At 44.9% G+C, this 19,829-nt stretch overlaps 1 protein-coding gene across 3 annotated transcripts in view; it reads right to left on the bottom strand.

Annotated features, from left to right (window-relative positions):
- PXYLP1 (2-phosphoxylose phosphatase 1) overlaps positions 1–19,829 on the bottom strand; it is a 65,919-nt gene that overhangs the window by 33,142 nt on the left and 12,948 nt on the right. For all 3 annotated transcript variants that reach the window (XM_031445049.2, XM_031445117.2, XM_064491646.1), the window contains one exon: positions 941–1,072. In XM_031445049.2, the coding sequence (XP_031300909.1) occupies positions 941–1,019 (79 nt within the window). In that variant the 5' untranslated portion in view covers positions 1,020–1,072. The remainder of the gene's footprint in view (positions 1–940; positions 1,073–19,829) is intronic.

Raw genomic sequence — 19,829 nt, 5'->3', positions numbered from 1 at the left:
TACCTGCTCTCAAAAAGCAGACAGTCTTATAGAAGGAAAAGACACAAAAACTGAAAATGATGGTACCATGCAGAGAGTGTAAACACGGGAACAGGCTCAGGGACATACAACAAAGAAGCCCAGGCCCAGTTAGGGAGTCATGGAAGGTTCCTGGAGGAGAAACGGCTGAGGGAACCATGCAGAGGAGAGGATGGAAGGGAGGTGAGGAAGAGAGCAGCCCACACAGAGGGGCAGGCAGGATCTGGCCACAGGAATCTGCCCCAAGAAGGGAAGGGGTCTCCCAGAGACCCACCACTAAAGGGTTACAACCAAGCAGGTATCAGGCTAGATCTGTGTTTGAGATGACCACCCTTGGAGAGCAGCAGGGCACCTAGATTTGGGGCCCAGCCTGAGCACAAGCTCCCAAAGAAGGGCAGAGTGCTGGTGGTGAGGCCGGGGACCTGTTCCTGCCTCGCCGCACAGGGTTTCCCATTGCACCATCCCCGCTGCCCAGGGGGCTGAGTTTCCTACTGGGACCTAATCCCCCACACTCACCAACAACTCCAGCCCCACTGCTTACCCGACAGAACGGACACCCACCCCTCAAAGAACCAACCTGCAGGCCGGGCGCCTCGGCCATGTGGCCTGGCAGGAGGAGACAAGCTGACCACTCACTGTCTTCGCCTTGGGAACCTGAACTAAGGATCCAGGAATCACCAGGCAGGTCAGGAACCCAGGGGGACGTCAGGAACGAGTCCGAGGCCCCGTGATTGCTCCTGTTTCTCGCAAGCAAAGACGTACACCCAGACTCCTACCCACGTCCACCTACCATTCGCCCCAGTGATAAAGAGACTCGGTCGTTTGAACCCTCACTGTTCATTTAGAGAACAAAGGCTTCCCACGGGGCCCTCTGTTTCAGAGAGAGGCCCCCACCCCTCCCAGGACCCACAACCAGACTCACAGAACTGCAGGCTGAGGCTCACGAAGGCCAGCAGCGCAGCCAGGGCCAGCAGCAGCAAGAAGCGGTTGCGGAAAAGCATTATTATCTGTTCTATCTTCTCTTCATGGTTTCACCTCAAATTGGGAACCCGTCCTGTGAAGAGACGAGAGGCAATAAATGTGTGTTCCAAGGTGGGAAACCAAGTTTGTCAACTGAAAACAATCCAATTAGCCCTGTCCTCTGGCAGGGAAGCGTGACTCCCAGGCCGAGAACAATCGTGCGCTGTTGCTTGGGGCCTTGCCCCCAGATAAGCCCAGCTGAGAAGGTGACCTTCAACTTAGTAAGTGGAACAGGTCGTGCTCTGTTTATCTGACCTTAACAGGGAAGGAGATTTTCCAGTGCGGACTTTCCAAAGAAAAATGTAAAGGAAGTTTACTGAGCACTTCCGGTGTGCCAGACAACGGAGGCTTACAGGGACCAGCAAATGCTCATGCTGTTCTGATCCCCAACTTCTAAATCTTCAACCTTTCCTGATGAACACCCTGCCAGGAGGATCCTGCTCTTCTTTCATTTCAACTGTGACCCTGAAAGTCAATCGCTGCCTCGTGCCCCACGTTACTGCCTTTAGGGACGGCGAGGGTGAGCCGGAGGAGCTGTTCCGACACTAAGGAGCCCATCTGCTCACTAGAGGCTTCCCCGATCCTGGACCACTGAGCCTATTTCAGCTGCATCCGTGGATCTCCCCACAGCCCCACTCACCATTCTGATTTCCTCTGACCACATCAGAACTGTGCAAAAGGATTTTTTTTTTTAATGCTGAATGACGCTCTAACTGCCCCTTCTGTGAAAAAAATGAAAGGTTGCCCTGGGGTTTTACTCCCTCAGTCTTAGCTACCAAGTTTATTTCCCGGTTCTCATTGGGGTTTGAAATAAAACTTGAAAATCACAGCCTCTTCCGAAAAGGTACTTAACTATAGCAAGATTTATGACAGGTATTTCAAACTTGATTCTAGTGGCAGTTTCTTTTTCTTCTTCAAATATAAACTCATTCAGAGCCCCAGTGGATACAATCAGATAAGGGCTCACCGGCTAATGTGATGGGGGCTACACACTTCTGAGTGTACTAATAGCTACTGAATTACACACTTTGCGTGAGTTGTTTGGTATGCGAATTATATCTCAATAAAGCTGTTTTCTTAAAAGCATATATGCAGGGAATAAAGCAGGAGTCCCTTGCTTCCCAGCTGTCCTCCCCCTGACCCCACCCTCACCCCAGAGCCCCTACAGAGGAGTTGGAGAACCACTTATTTAAGGCATCTGTCAGACTTTCTACCACAAGAGAACATTGGCTGAAAGACTGACAAAAATACACTTGCACCTCACCACTGAGCCTGCAGTCCAGCACCCGGCAACTCTGTTAACAAACGAATCCCAATTTACACCTTCACATAAGCACTGCTTCTGTCCCTTGAGTCACCACTCCTACCCAGGGGTCAGTGCCTCATGCTCTAGGATGGTCTGCAAGTCTTCCTGGGGACGCTTCTCTCTCTGGCCTGGAGGGGACTCACCAGCCGTGAAAGCTCTCAGGCTAAAACAACACACTAGGAACTCAAACCACTCAAAACCACCCATTTCCTTAGGTTTCCATCCACTGAGCATAGTGTGAGCCAGCTGCCATGTGGGGCCCTTGACATCCCGTCAGGATAGGCTTGGTAATTTCTAATTTCTAATATGTAAGCAGAAAACTGAAGGCACAAGGTTATTAAGTGGTGGTGACGAGGTACAAAATGAGATCCGTGCCTCTGAAGCTTTCTTATGCATTATCATGTTGCCCCTACACGTCTGCACACTGATTCGAGTTGTCACCTGTGGGTCTGCACAGAACAAGTTAACTCCTGGCACGTGCCAGCTTCTTGGATGCCTGAGGAGGGCTGGCGGCTTCTGGCTCATGGAGCTCACGGAGCTCATGGATTTCAGAACCTTCATTATCTCAGTCCTTCCGGATTGAATTTATTTTACTTTACAATGACCCTCTTATAATTTGATCTCTAATTTGAGGAAGGTGAGTGGAGTGTGTGGGTGGAGGGTGGCTCACAGACGGTTCAGAACAAATGTCTCCTTCTGGGGGTCCCTGGACCCCCAACAATAAAGATGGGGTTTTCTTCAGGCCTTCCTCCCCCTTCTGTTAGGCTACCACCTTCTTTTGAGGCGAATACCATCTTTGGAAAGTCTCCTTTTCCTTCACATGAACGTCTTCAAGAGTTCCTGCCTGGGGTTGCGGGGAGGATACAGCTCCAGTGGTAGAGCGCATGCTTGGCATACACGAGGTCCTGGGTTCAATTCCCAGTACTGCCACCAAAATAAACAGACAGACCTGATTACCTCCCCCAACCAAAAAAAAAAAAAAAAAAAAAAAAAAAAAAGCTCCTGACTGGCAGATGGCCTCTGGGGTCTTTCAGGGTTTTACTGTTAGGAGAGGCCTGCAGCCCTTGCTGTCTGAAGGTGCTTTTTCTTGTGGGACCACATCAGCAGGGTGTGCAGAGAAAGGGCACAGGACTCTGGAGGCAGATGGACCTGCGTAAGAACCTTGAGCACAGGGGCCATGGGCCAAGTTACTTCACCTCCGAGATTTAGTTTCTTCATCTGTACATTGGGACCAATCACCTGGGGATGCTGTGAGGACTAAATTAAAGGCTAAGTACAGTCCCCAGCCTACGGGAGACATTCAAACGAAAACGGCTGTCATGACCTTCACTACCTACTCGTCTCCCATCAGGTCACTTTCCTGCTTTGTCCCTCCTCCTGGGAAACAGGAATAGTTTCTTAACCTGTTTGTTGGCTCCTCCAGGTATGCTGAGTACTGAACGCTCACACGTTCACATCCCTCTGTCTGCCGCCCTGGCTCAGATGTCTTCGGCTCCTCACTCTGGGCCTGGGACACAACCTTGCCGGCCTGGGGAAACCACCCACCCCGATTTCTGAGTCTGGCTTCAGCGCCGCAGAGAACAGACTTGCCTCTTGGTTGCTCTGTATTTGGGTGTGGGAGGTGAGAACCTTTCTTCTGATGCTGGGCCAGATCTGGCCTTTCAATCACTTCCTGCCTCCAGCTGCTCGGGAGACTTCCCACCACACTTACCAGCAGACGACGCCACGTGAACTGCTAAGCGCGCTGCCTGGTTTTCCCCGACGCTGCCTTTTTACACAAGGGTTAATCACAATACGGTTCAGAGTCACCCTCAGATGGGTGTTAGGTGGAAACCCTGCCTTTGCTAAGTTAAACCTCAGGCTTATAGGTATGCTCGCCCTGTTGCAGGGATGGCCCCAATTTGTTCTTGCCTCTCTGTATCCATGGCCTTGTGAAGGCTCCTCCCAAGCTGACTCTAAGCTTGGACAAGGTATCTGCTTTAGCTGATGGGACAACAGCAACTAAGCTACAAGCAGAGGCGTGAGAAGTACTTACTCACTGGGGCTTGTCCTCCTTTGCTGCTTTGGGAATGCCAAGTCCACCAAGTGAAGACACCCAGGTGAGCTGCTGAAGGATGAGAGACCACATGGGGCCAAGGCAAGCAGTCCTGGCCAAGGCTCTCTTCAAACAACCAGCTTGCGAATCATCACACATGTGAGCAAGGCCATCCCAGACCATCCAACCCAGCCACACCCCCCATAGATGGATACCAGGAGAGTCAGCCTGGACTAGAAGAATTGCATGGCCAACCCACAGATTACAGCAAACATAAAGGTTGCTGTTTTAAGCCACTACGTTTTGAGAGCTTGATCCATGTAGAACAAACACTAACTGATCCAATAAAGAAAAAAATACCTTGGGTCTTTACCAGGAAATTCTAAGTAAGCCAGGGTCTAGATCTCCATGTCCTCATTTTTTTTTTTTTTTTTGCAGACACCATATGCAAAAGCTCCATCTTGTCTACATTTTTCAAATATGCTGAGTGCTTTTTGGGAAAGGGGCTATATTTAGTTCTAGATTTAAAATACTGAGGATATGTTGGGTTAGCCAGATGGCTGGGATCATGTGACTGCCTTACTGCTTTTAGTTTTTGCGCTACTGACATCTCTGTGTATCTGTGGCTTTTCATTTGATGACACAGGATTCCTTCTGGAGTCCCACCCACCATTTCGCCTTGATACACTCTGAGTTTCTGTGTCCCTATCTTCTGACTCTGTTTTGGCAAATTCCAAATGGCACATGATGGTCAGAGTCTCACTACGTCCACTCGAGCTAGGCCCAGCCTGGGGCGCACATGACCCAGGGGCAGGTGTGGGGTAGGGTGGAGTACATTGACACTGGGATAAACAGACATCTTCCCCTGAAGTTTATTTTCCTGGAAAACTTAGAGAGGAAGATCATGCTCTATTCTTTTTTTTTTTTTTAAATGGCTAAACAGTAATGATAAGATGCAAAATTCTTATGACTTTAAAGTTTCTCTTTGCCACTGGAGCTAGGACCCCCAGCACTGTGTGTATGCATGAGTCAATCCAATGTGAGACTCCGGCGCATGGCTCTGCCCTGGGGTGTTTCTTCACTGGGGACACTTCCTCAGTGGGAGAGGCAGAGGGGAGCCCTGATGTAGTGGAAAGCATGAGGCTTTAGCCACCAGCAGATTTGTGTCAAGTCCCTGCTCTGCCCTCCTGACAACTTCACTTTGCTGAGTTTCAGGACCCTGATCTTTAAATAAGTTTGGGGATAAGAGTCTGAAAGAGCAAGAGGGCGGTGGGTGAGGAGTAAATATCATAATGCACAGAGCACTTGGCACAGAGGGATGTGCTGAGTTTGAATCCTCAGCTCTGGGGGAGTCATACAGGCTCCTGCCCACCATCTAAACACAAAGATTTGCCCTTTCCTGGAGCTGCTGCTTCTGCTCCATGCTGTGGTTCCCCTTCCAAATCCTGGCCACTGGCCACTTCCCTATTTACAGGCCCAGCCCCATTCATCAGGAGGGGCAGCCACGTTTGCAGCCCATTCCCGGCCCCTCCGCCATGCCAGCCTTCCCTGGGGCTGACTCAGCTGTGGTGCTCTGCCTCACCACAGGTTTTCCAGCCTGGAACATCTGTCTCAGCTTCTGTTGGGCCCCATCCTAAGAAGACAGGATTACCAGCCAACAGGCTTTCTCTGACTCTGTGGCCCAGGCTCCAGCCCCATTCTCCAGAGACCCTTTCTCCTTTTCAATCCCTAGCAAGGAAGCTCACAGCCACTCAAGAAGTCCAGCATTCCTCGGTTTCCCTTCCAGCCATCTTCCTGCATACCCACTCCACAGGAGATCTGAGCACGCACACCCCGGGGGTCTACTGCAGCTCCTCCTGACGCCGCCTCAGACTTGTCTAAGTCATGCCAAGTGACAGCCAGGACTCGGCCCATAGCAGAAACCCCACAGCCTGCTCCCTCACAGCCCAGAAAGTAAAGGCCACAGGAAGAGTCATGGCCACATCAGCAGGGTGAGATGCTATGGGATTACGACATACTTCAGTACAGATCCCAGCTCTCCTAATCCTCCAATATCTCCCAAGTCCATCACCTTCCACGGAAAAGATGCTCTTGCTCAATATGGCGTCATGACCAAATCTAACTCTTATAAACACGTCGGTGGAAACAACTGTTTTACGTTGCAGTTTGAACAGGTAACAGTTCCCAGTCATCAAATGTCTACTGGGCGCAGACTTAGTCCCTTGTGCTAAACCCACACAGTAAAAATATCTTAAATCCAGAAATAGAAGTGTTATTCTAAATTCCTGATGAAGCAGCAAAAAAGAAAACAAACAAGCAAAAATCTCAGTTAACTTAATTCAACTTTACAATAGATTTGAATAGTAAAAGAAAATATTGAGAATATAATTTTGAAAAAAGCACTAGTTAATAGGCAGTTCCCATTGCAGTATTATGGTAAACACTATTTCTGAATTAAGAGGAAAAAGGAACATATCAAAGGCATTTTTACAAGCTACCATTCTACCACCAGAGATTTCCAAAGCCCCAGCTCTGGCCTGATTTTCACCTTGTAAAAGCTGGATATGCCACGTCTAGTGACTCTAGTCTCAGAGTCCCCTTCAAAGTGTACAGAATTTAGGGTTTTAAACATGACCATGACTGTTGGAAAGAAAAATGTGCATTCAATTATCTCCCATTTGTGTAGTTAAAATACCGTTACCAGGAATAGAAAGATGGTATTAAAGAAAATGCTTTAGATGTATTCTATACATTGATTTTTTTTTGTCCTAATCATTTTGGCCGAAGTAAACAAAGCATTATATATTAAAAAAGCCAAAACCCTCAAGTGTATAATTGTGAACTAAATATGAACCAAGCAAAGGTAAAAGCTACATCTTCATAGTCTTCCCTCCCCAAGGTCACCTCAAAGTGGAGTTTAATTGCAAAATCAAAGATGTTCAGCTAAGAATAAACCAAGCTTAAAGTCTGATGAGTGAGAGCCAGACAGATTCCAGAACCTCCTGCAAAGCCCGGGCAGCAGGACAGGCGGCAGGGAGGCTGCGGGCTCCCAGCGCTCATTCACATTCTAGTTACTCCAGCTGCAGCTAATGTGCAGACTGGGCTCTAAAGGCTGAAACTGAGTCATTCATCCAGTCAATCTGTTGATTCAAAACAACATATCTCCCCCAAAGCCAAGATGTGTTGGGCACCATCCAAAGTGCTGAGAACACAGGACACAGGATACAGGACACAGCTTCTGCCATCTTAAAGCTTACAGCTGAAATGTACTTATGAGAGAAAGGATGTGAGATTTAGGAATTGCTTGAAAATATCCTGGAAGTGGGGGTGGCAAGGTGAGGTCGAGGAGAAGTTAATGAAACAAGACCGGCAAAATGTTGACAACTGTTGAAGTTGGGTGATGAATCCTAGAGGGCACATTATATGATCCTCTGTGACTTTGTGTATGTTTGAAGTTAAAAAAAAAATTTTTTTAAAGAGGTTTAAAAAAAAAAAAGGAAGCTCACAGTCTGTCAGTGAGGCAATAAGTAAACAGACCATTAGGCCTGTGAAACTAGTACCATCAGGGGGAAGCAGGGTCAGGGAGCGTTGGAGACCCACAGAACCACGGAGGCCCAGAGAGGGTGGTAGGTTTCCTATGAAGCAGGCTCACCCTGAGTTCAATCTTCAAAAGCAGATTGGAGCCGGTGTGTTTGTAATTGCACTTTAGGAAAATAGAATGAATCAAAGAAACAGCACTAAGTAAGACTGTACTGACTGTTGCAGGCAGTGGGAGCTTGGCATCTTTGTGAATGAGAGGAGTCAGAAGGGCAGTGGGTTAGTCCAGGCACCACCCCACAGCTGCACAAGCAGTGAGTCTGCTGCACTTGGGTACAGCCAGCTGCCCAGAGGCCCCAGAGGAGAAGGATCAGGGAACCCTCATCTTGGGGAGTTTGCCTGTGGCCTGGCAACCAACCAACAGGCAGGTGGCTGCAAGGGCCCCATTTCCCCACCTAGGCCAGCCTACCCACTGACTCCAAGGAAGCCCACCCCCAAGGGAACTAGACAACACACCCACTGATGCCCACTCCCTTCCTGGAGTCCACTCTGGGCAAAAAGACACTGACCTCCAGGTCAGAGCAGGAGGAAGACCCAGGAGCCAGGCCACCAAGCAGTGCCAGATTGAAGGACAGGCCTACTTGGTGGACTGAACCTCATTTTCTAGGGTCAGGATTCTATCCTTTCCCAGAACCAGCTTCCTGCAGGAATATAAGACAGGAGCAGACCCAGAGGCCTCCCTGCCCCTCTCAGCAGGGGCGACACTTTAAAGGAAGCCTAGAACCATGCAGTGTGCCTCTCCTGGAACATTCTACACTGTGCCCCACACTGAGCCTGCCAGGCACCTCTCTCACCCACGTTACTCTCCTCCTGAAGAACAGCCTGTCTTCTACCTTGGACTGGTGAGGGGTGATGTAACCCATGGCAACGTCATGCCCAGATGGGACTCAGAGTGCCATGTGCACCTCCTGGCTATGGGGTCACCAGTGGTGGGGTCATCAATGCTGCCCTGGACAAAGGCAGCATCAGGCCCTAGGCTCTCCTGCCCTGCTTCCTGGGCTCACAATGACCTGTCACACCCCACAAACCCCATCACAGGTCCCAGGCCTTCCCAGGACATGGAGTGAAGCCTGTGGGCTCAGGGGTCAGTTGGCTAAGTCAAGAGCTCTTCTTGAACCCTCCCTGAGCCCCAGTTTCCCCATCTATGAAATGGGTACAATCATAGGGTCCATCTCACAGGGTGTGTCAGGGATTAATACGTGTAAGGGACACAGCCCAGTACTGGGCTCCTAATAAGCTCTCAATAAATGTTAGCAGTGACTTCTCTCCTGGCTTCAATACCCACCACCCACATGGGAGGTACTCACCCTACTGCTGCCTCGTCTCTGCCCCCGACAGGAGAAATAGAATGCCTGCCCTGGGAGGCTATGCAGAGAAAGTCAGAGTTTGAAGAGGCTTTAAACATCCCTAGTTGAGGTCCCTAGTCTGACCAGAAGACAGGACAAGGGCAGGTCAGAACTGGCACAAGGCTCCAGGCTGCTGAGGGATCCCAGTTCTCATGGCTCCCACCCCTGTGGCACAATCAGAGAGTGGCAGCCAGCACTCTGTCATGCTCTTCCTCTTCATTGTAGAGACACATATGTAGCCGACACTCTGAACTGTCCCCCAGCATCTATTCTCTCCTCCTTACTAACAGAATCCTTGAGGTTTTAGCCACTGAGCAGAGATAGTTATTTCTCAGGCTCTCTTGCAACTAGTCATCATCATGTGATCAAGTCTGGCCAGTGAGGTGTGACTGGAAGTAACACGTGCAATTCTCAGTCAAAAGGCAGCTGTCTACCCTGCCCCAATCTGCCCTCCCTTCTTCCTGCCTCCCCATGCTCCAAAACACTGGTGTGGGGGTGAGCCAGCTTTCTCAAAGCCCAAAGAGACAACATCCTTGTGGATGACAGAGGAGAAGCCTGGATGACCCCTGGGGGAAGGCCACTCATCTCCTTGACCACCAACCAGCTCAAACTGTTTGGAGAGAGAAAGATCAACCTCACAACCTTTTAAAGTCACTGTTATTTCATTTCTGTTAAAGCAGCCAAAGCAATATCTTAATTAGAACTCATCACTAGCTCTAAAGAACAATGGTCCTCTCCACGGGGGCTCCCTCAGTGGAGTGTGATGGATAAGCACACACATTCATGTTGAATTGCATTAGGCAGAAAAACTTCATCACCGACCAGGCTGAACATCTCACTTAGATGTGATATAAATGAGATATGGTCATGGTAAACTTTGTTGTTTTGGAGGGCTTTTTTTGTTTGTTTTATCGTAAACAATTCATGGACTTACAAAGATGGGTTGGCTGCTGGTAATAGAAAACCCTGCTAACGCAAAGGGGCCCATCAAAATTCACATATAATGAGTCACGGTATTAGGAACTGCTGCTCCAGGGTTGCTTAATTCAGCAACTCAAGGGCATCATGCGGAAGCCAGGATCTTCCCATCTCTGGATTCTCTGCCATCCTCTGTGTCTTGTCTCCAGGATGGAGCCCCTCAAAGTGTCACAGATGGTGACCACTTTCCCCAGCATCATCACACTTGGCAATACTCAGAGGCAGAAGGAACAACCCTGCACATTTCTACTGGAAGCAAGGATGGCTTTCCCAGAAACCCTCCAGTGGACTTCCCCTAATGCCTAACGGCCAGAACTCTGCCCAAACTGATCACCCGCACCAGGAATGGACCAATGAGGATTCACTTCCTAGCAGAGGCCCACGCAAGGAGGGTGATGGTGGAGGCCTGAACAGAATCGGAGTTCTGTTAGGACGGAGGGAGGGAAGGGATGTCCGCAACAACCCACAGCTGGAGAAGATCTAACAAAACACAGTTATTCTGAAAAAACAAAAACAAAAACAAAAAAAACCTCTCAAACCCACTCATCTGATGACAGTACCAGCCTGTTTCAGATCTAGCAATCACAGCTCATACAGTCATAATTATATGTTTAAGGAACATCAGTGCTGGTTTGCTCGGGTGCAGTTCAGTGACAACCAGCAGAGCAGCTCCCCTCAGCCTGCCGACTGCAAGTTCTACCGACAGCACCTTTTATTCCATATCTCACATGTGCTTAAATATGCAGCATGAATTATTTATCTACCGCTTCTTTCCGAAAAGGATTCTGAGGCAGATAATCTGCAGATTTAGTGTTTTTAAATCCCTGAAATACTGAAGTTCTCCCCCCGCCTCCCCCACATTTGTGACCTACACGTTCCCCCTACTCTCCTCTTTGAGGTGTTCTTTCCAGCTTGACAAAGGATAAACTTGTCAGGACTGCTGATCACTTCTCAGGACCAGAACAGACTGAGATAACTAATTCAGCAAGCCAGAATTTCCACTTTTATATACTCTCCAGTGATTTTTTTCCCCTGATATTTGGGGAGAAGTCTGGGTTCCACCCAAATTTGCTGCTTTGCTCTTTCTTGAGTTCTAAAAGCATCACATCTGAAACTGGCATGCTTATTTTAGAAAGTCAAGCACAAGGGTAAGTACCTCAACAACCAAAAAAAGTAGAACATGCAGTTGGCGTGCTTTATCCACCACAAAGCCACTTGAAAAATATAGCTGATTCTTTTTATTTTGCAGGCAAACCATGTCAATTAAAAGTTCCTTAAAATGTCAAGGAAAGCACAAAAGGACTACACAGGCAGGGTTGTAAAACCAGAAATATAAGTGGTGTACAATGGAAGATTTGAGTGAGGAAGTCCAAATTTTAAAGGAAAAAAAAAAAGCTTGCAGGGTCCTGAGATTCACAGCTGTGCAAAGTGAATCAGGCACATGAAAGGGTAGGTTGCCAAGGCCAGTTACGCGTTCGGAAAGCTGCATTTTCTATGTTAACAATACTACATGGAAATAAGACTTTTCCCTGGACATTTACAAGAACAGCGCACTCATCTGTGCAACGGATCGAGGTGTTTCTCCCAGGAGGCCTTTTTCCGGCTGGAAGCACACTCGCCTAGAGCCTCGTGCCCGCTGCTGGCCCACACCATGGCCTGACGGCGTCGAGGCGTGGGGCCCCGGGCACTCTGTGGGTCATCATCACGGCTGGTACTGGTGGGCAGGAACTCCATGCCCCGAAAATACTTCTTAGAAAACTGCTGGGTGATTGATTCAGTGGGAGACTGGCAGCATGAGTGTCAATACAGAGTGAGCCCTCCTGCCCAAGGAGGTGGTCGAGTGGGCAGCTGCCTGCAGGGGGTCCTTGTGGAGGGGTTGACATGGGTGACCTCTCGGAGCATCCATGTGCTGAGATCCAAGGATTCTCTGATTCAGATGTTTTAAGATGCTCTCAAAACTTTTCCTTTTTTTCCTTCACACATACAAAGAGACAGAGAGAGCAAACACAGAGCTAAGAGCACAGTCACATAGAATCACAGACATTTAGCTTGGAAGGAATTTGAATTGCTATTTAATCCCAGCTCCTGTCTGATGAGGTAGAGAATAACATTGTAATAAACACCATTTAGCTGATTCAGCTTAAAGTTGCAATGAATCACAAGCCTCAAAGTCAATGGTACTTATACACACAGTGGTGAAAAGTTAAAGGTTTTCCTCTAAGAGCAGAAATAAGACAAGGATGCCCACTCTCTCCACTCTTATTCAACACAGAGCTAGACATCCTAGACAGAAAAATTAGGCAAAATTAAGAAGTAAAAGGCATCCAAGTCAGAATGGAAGAAGTAAAACTGTCTCTATTTGCAGATGACATAATGTTATATACAGAAACCGCTAAGGATTCCACCAAAAAAACCTGTTAGAATAAATGATTTCAATAAAGTTGCAGGATACCAAATCAATATACAAAAATCAGTTGCATTTTTATACACTAAAAATGAACTATCAGAAAAAGAAATTAAGAAAACAATCCCATTTACAACTGCATCAAAAAGAACAGAATATGAGGAATAAAATTAAATACAGAAATGAAAACTATAAGTCACTGATGAAAGAAAGCAAAGATAAAATAAATGGAAAGATATTCCATGCTCATGGATTGGAAGAATTAATGTTGTTAAAATGTCCATACTGCTCTAAGCAATTTACACATGCTATCAAAATTCAAATGGCATTTTTCATAGAAATAGAGAAACAATCCTAAAATTTGTATGGAACCACAAAAGACCCCAATTAGCCAAAGCAATCTCAAGGAATAACAAAGGTGGAGGCATCACACTTCCTGATTTCAAGCTACATTATAAAAATATAGTAATCAACACAGTATGTTATTGGCATAAAAATAGACACACAGATCAATGGAACAGAACAGAGAGCCCAGAAAGAAACCCATGCATATATGATTAATTAATTACAACAAAGGAGCCAAGAATAAACAATGGGAAAAGGATAGCCTCTTCAATAAATGATATTGGAAAACCGTACTGCCCCATGAGAAAGAATGAAACCGGACCCCTATCTCACACCACCTACAAAAACTGACTCAAAATGGATTAAAGAGTTAAATGTAAGACCCGAACCCATAAAACTCCTAAAGGAAAACATAGCGGGCAAGCTTCTTGACACTGGTCTTGGCAATGACCTTTGGATTTGGACACCAAAAAATAAAGGCAACAAAAGCAAAAAATAGACAAATGGGATTATATCAAACTAAAAGGCTTCTACATAGCAAAAAATGAACAAAATGAAAAGGCAACCTATGAAATGGGAGAAAATATTTGCAAATCATATATAAAACTAGGGGTTAGTATGCAAAATATATATGAAGAACTCAATAGCAAAAAAAATCTGATTAAAAAATGAGCAGAAGAACTGAATAAACATTTTTCCAAAAAAGATATGCAAATTGTCAACAAGTACATGAAAAGAAGCTCAACATCACTAGTCATCAAGGAAATGCAAATCAAAAGCACAATGAGATATCACTTCACACCTGTTAGAATGGCTATTATCAGAAAGATGAGATAACAAGTGTTGGTGAGGATGTAGAGAAAAGGGGACCCTTGTGCACTATTGGTCGGAATGTAAACTGGTGTAGCCACTATAGAAGATAGTATGGAGGATCCTCAAAACATTAAAAATAGAACTACCATAGGATCCAGCAATTCTACTTCTGGGTATGTGTCCAAAGGAAACAAAATCATTACCTTGAAGAGTTATCTGCACCCCATGTTCATTGCAGCATTATTTATAGTAACCAAGATATAGATCTATATCTACATCTATGTACACATATTACATTTTCTTTATCCATTCATCCATCGATGGGCACTTAGGTTGTAGGTACACACACACACACACACACACACAATGGAATATTGTCCAGGCACAAAAAGAAGGAAATCCTACCATTTGCAACAACATGCCTGGACCTTGAGGGCATTATGCATAAGTCGACAGAAAAAGATAAATATGGTATGATCTCACTTATATGTGGAATCTGAAAAAAACTCAGAAACGGAGAACAGATCAGTGGTTGCCAGAGGTGGCAGGGGTGGTGGGGTGAGTGGTAAGGAAAATGGGTAAATGTGGTCAAAAGGTACAAACTTCCAGCTGTAAGATAAATAAGTTTGTGGGATGTCATGTACAGCATCGTGATTATGCTTAACGATACTGTATTGTACTGTATTGTTACAGTACTGTATGTTTGAAAGTCTCTATTAGATTCTCAGTTTTCATCACAAGAAAAAAAATGCATACCTCTGTGAGGTGATGGATATTAACTAGACTTCTTGTGGTGATCATTTTGCAGTATATACATCAAATGTTATACACCTTAAACTAATACAATGGTTTTTTCTTTATATGTTTTAATTTTTAATATTTTTGGATTTGCAATGTTGTATTAGTTTCTGGTGTACAGCACAGTGATTCATTTATACATATATATATATTCTTTTTCACTACAGGTTACTATAAGCCACTGAATATAGTTCCCTGTGCTGTACAGTAGGACCTTATTGTTTATCTATTCTGTACATAGTAGTTTGTATCAGCGACAATCCCAAACTCCCAGTTTATCCCTCCCACCCCACTTTTCCCTGCTGGTAACCATAAGTTTGTTTTCTATGTCTACGAGTTTCTTTCTGTTTTTGTAAATAAGTTTGTTTGTGTCATTTTTTTAGATTCCATATATAGGTGATACGTTTGTTTTTCTCTGATCAACTTACTTGACTTAGTATGATAATCTCTAGGTCCATCCACGTTGCTGCAAATGACATTTCATTCCTTTTTATGGCTGAGTATAAACTAATACAATGTTATACGTTAATTATATCTCAATAAAACTGTAGGAAAAAAGAAGATATAAATTGATGTTGAATAAATATGAATGTACAGTGTTAAAAAATAATAAATGAAAATAACCAAAAGAAAAAGGCAAACTTGAAAATCACATGCCAATAGAGGTAGAGCTTCTACAAGACTGGGTCCCCAGATCTGTGTGGAACAGTGGTCCCATCCCTTTCATTCACGCCCATCCTTAACACCATTGTCCTGGAACCAAATTAGATCATTTTGTAAAGGAAAAGTAATCTATCGTGTTAAGCCACTGAAATTTGGGAGTTTATCTGTTAGTGCAGCTTAACACTAATCTTAACAATCACTAGTCCGTATACATAGGCTTTGATAAAGATTAAGCAAAATGTACATGAAATACCTGAATCGTAATAGCTCAGAAATGGTTAATTCCTTTCCGCTCATGGGTCTGCTACCCACCTGAAAATACACCAGTAAAATCTTTTTTTATTATTATTAGGAATATTTAAATGTACAGATTGGGGCTAACTCCTTAAGCTTACTATCAGGCAACATTTTTGGAAGAGTTTTGACTATTTACATCTTTAAATCACTCTGTGATGTGGGATCTGATGCTTGCCTTGAACCCTAATTTGAAGCCGAGAGAGGCAGAGATCTAAGAACAAAGAAAGCCACCTCACTCAGTGGATGGCAGGCCTTTTCAAATTTTCCACAGTGAGTCATACCTGTAATCTACTAGGTGTTCTAAAAAAAGAAGTCAAAATGCTTAATTGGAAACATGAAGAAAGATGCTGTCCCAAACCAAGTGCTTTTGAGAATGCCCAGCACTGGGACAGCCACCATCCTTGTTCACAGACCAGTTTCCACAAACTTAGGTTAAATGAGCAAATACTTATTCCGTATTCTCATCAGAAAATTGAGTTTCTAAGTATGACTATGAAACAGGGCAAAGAACTATCCTATAATATTTAGAGGTTTGTTTTCATAGTCATCTTGCACAGTCTGTTGTGTTGTAAGTTGGGCACGATCGTGTATATAACAGGGTTTGACAGTGGTAGGAATGATTTCAGTAGGTCGTGTTCAGTAACAGTGCTGTGAACTGTTGGTTATGGAGGATTGGCTCTGCCCAACAACCCCGTGATGCCTAACCTCAGACTGCCATGTCACTCACTGATCTGGTTATGACTGACTCAGTCAGGATGGAGATCCCTTTCCTCGTCTCAAGTTAGGAACATACTTGATGTCTTCTCTTGTAAGAAAAGTAAAGCATTCTAAGAGATTACTTTAAAAACATAATGCAAAACCTTGTTGTCCCCGGAAGGAGTGTCTTCTAAAATTTTCCCAGCAGGTGGTCATCAGAACTCTGGCCAGCAAGCTGCCTCCCCTGCCCCTCCTGCCCCTCCACCTTTCCCACCTTGCTGACTCCTGATCATCCCTTGGATTCCAGCTCAAAGATCACTTTCTCAGTTCAAGCTGCCCTTGAACTCCCCTATCTACATCAGCATCCTGTCTGATACTCTCAAATCACCCTGTGTTTCTCCTTCGTGACACTTCTCAGGACTATCATTACATAACCAACCATGCTGAAATTTCTGGCTGGCTGGCTGTCTTCTGTGATTGAGTGTAAGCTACCTGACAGTTGAGATGGGGTCTGTCTGTTCACAAGGGTGTCTCCAGCACTGGACAAAGCCTGGCACACAGCTGGCTGATGGCACGTCAGAACATTTCCGGAGATGGACAATATTTAGCTCAGCTGCTTTTACTCACAACATTCCTGACATGAAACATGTGGGATTTTTTTTCTCTCATATCAATCATTCTTCCGATTCTTCGGACACCAGTTAGGTATCCCACAATTCAACTCGATTCTGACACTGACCACCGTGACTTAGCTTCAGACCCCACAAGTTTAAGGGCTCAGTCCCAAAGGCTGCCCCCATTTCAGATGCCAGTCGCAAGTCTCAGCCCCCAGGTTGTCCAATTCTGTCCCACTTGGCTACAAAGTCGGGGAAGAGGGGTTCCCACAAGCCCTCTACTTTCAGGTTTGATAATTTGTTAGAACAACTCACAAAGCTGGAAATAGAGTAAGTAACTCTGTTACTTCCTGTAGATTTATGATCAAGGATACAGCTTAGGAATAGCCAATAAAAGAAATGCACAGGGCCACGTACGGGGCAAGGGCTCAGAGCGTCCCCCCTCTCTTCTGGCTCGGCCACCCTCCTAGCACCTCTATGTGCTCGCCAACCTGAAGTTCTCTAAACCCCACTCTTTAGAGGTTTTATTTTTAAATTTTTTTTTATTGAAGTACAATTGGTTTACAATGTTGCATCAATTTCTGGTGTACAGCTTTTAATTTTTAAAAAGAGTTTTTTATACAGGTTTTATGTAGGCAAGATTGACTAGATCACTGACCATTAATGACTGAACTCAACCTCCAGCTCTCTCCTCTCCCCTGCCTGGAGGTTGTGTGGGGTGGATCATTACAACTCTTTAATCAGGCCTTGGTCTTTTTGGCACCCGCCCCTCGACCAGATACCTGTACGTCTCATTAGCATATAAAAGACACTCTTCACACTCTGGAAATTCCAAGGGTTTTCGGAGCCGTGTGCCAGGAACCTGGGACAAAGGCCAGATATTTGTTTTTTTAATGATACCAACAGCCAATCCCATTATTAGAAGGTGCTAATCCTTAGAATTCCCATTAATACTGAGCTAGAATTGGCCTCTAACTACCAGCCTATCCTCCACCAGGCTTTCCAAATTCACTTACACCCTGGGAATCCTCACCACACAGACCCCGGGGAACCAGAGAGGGGAGAGGCTGAGGTCCTTCTTCGTGATGACACAGCAGACAGCAGTTGGGGGTTGGGGGGGTGGTGGCACAGCTAGAATCTGAAGCCAGCTCCCTGACCTTGCCGGCTCCATGCGATCCCCATCACACCGCACTGCCTCCTGCGAGTTTTCACCCATGTTAAATGCTCTGGAAGCTTCATAATCCCTCCATCCAAACAACAACAAAGAAAGCTGGGCACTTTTCATAATGGAACATACGAAACTGGTGAAGCTTCTTAACATTTAACACATTGCATTCAATATCTATATAGAACAGGAGCTCAGAGAGCTCACAGTGACAACTTAGGCACCTCCCTGTCAAATACCTAAGGGGTGAGCCCCTGAGCAAACATCTAATTCAGATTTTAATTTGGTTCCTATTTACTGGATAGACCCTGTGTCAATTCTCTGCAGAAGTTTCTTCCCTCTTACTTATCCCCAGGGTCTTTGGAGATTAAGGACATAAATAAACTCTAGGGGATTTACAAGAGTTCAATAAGATAACACCCCTGAACAACTGAGCTTTTGAAGACAGTGAAATGACTGGGAAAAGAAAATATGAAAGTTTTAATATGACTTAATGTAAAAAGTGAAAAAAAGCATACAGAACCATGTACTGCATGACGTTAATTTTTTTAAAATGTGTGTATGTATATGCTTGGAAAACTAGGATGGGAAGAAACACAAATTTTAAAATGCCATGGCATGTCTCACTCTTTGGATTGCCAAAAAATAAAAGACTGTGCATCTTTAGCGAATGCCAGTCTCAATAGGGATGAATTCTTTCATGCACTGTGGGTGAGAGGGTTAACAGGAATGGAATTTTGAAGAACCAGTGGTCTTGTTGAAACAATAAATACACACCGCATTTGCCCCAAAACTCCATATTCTGGGTATCTATTCCCCCAAAATGCTCACTCATCTGTACAAAGCAGCAATAAGAATAATTATAAAAATGTGAAAACAACTGAAATGTTCACATGGACAGAAATGGCTCAAAATTAGTTTCTCCATACAATGCAACCTGATTCAGCCTTAAAAGAAAGAGGTAGATTTAGCTTTGGATGTGGACAAACCTCCAGGAGACACTGCCCAGTAAAAACCAGATGAGAGTGCTGGAAACAGCGTAATAGATACAGGAGAATCTCACGTAGGTAAAACACACATTTGCATATCTCAGCATACATATGGGAAGTTTAAGACAACGTGCAAACTTACAGAAAAAGGTCTAGAAAGGGACAGCCCCCCAAATGAACAGCGGTAGACTTTTAATTTCTATTGTGGACTTCTCAGTATTTACTCACATATTTGATGCTTTCTTTTTATAACATGTTGGGTACCCATATTAAAAGATTAATAGTGACAGAAGAAAATGTTCTATTGCTAAATCAAAACAGCAAGCTATAATAGAGCACGTACAGTTTGAACTCAATTATGTCATAACGAAGCTATGTTACAAAATTGGCCGGAGTGGTTTGAAACAGGTAAAAGTGGGAGTTTTCATGGTTTACTCTTCAGAATTCTGAATCTATTACTATTTTAAAAAATGAATACAAGTAACAATTAAAAAATGCAGTGGAAAGAGAAAATACGCCCTCACTGTTATGAGTACTTATAACTGGGATTACATCTTATTTTCTTTAAAATCGCAAGACAGAAAGAAGACTGGCTTCCAACTCTTTAAGCAGGTGGTGGGATCCTAGAAGATTTCTTTTCTTATTTGTAATTTTCTGCATTTTCTAAGTTTTCTTAAGTAAATATGTCTCACTTTTCAAATCAGAAAAAACGAAAGCTGTAAAATTTACTTAAATTAGTTTTAAA

Source organism: Camelus dromedarius, chromosome 2, assembly GCF_036321535.1.
Source record: "Camelus dromedarius isolate mCamDro1 chromosome 2, mCamDro1.pat, whole genome shotgun sequence".
Taxonomy (NCBI): Eukaryota; Metazoa; Chordata; class Mammalia; order Artiodactyla; family Camelidae; genus Camelus; species Camelus dromedarius.
The sequence above is the reverse complement of the archived record's forward strand: the minus strand, read 5'-3'. Positions and strand labels throughout refer to the sequence as shown.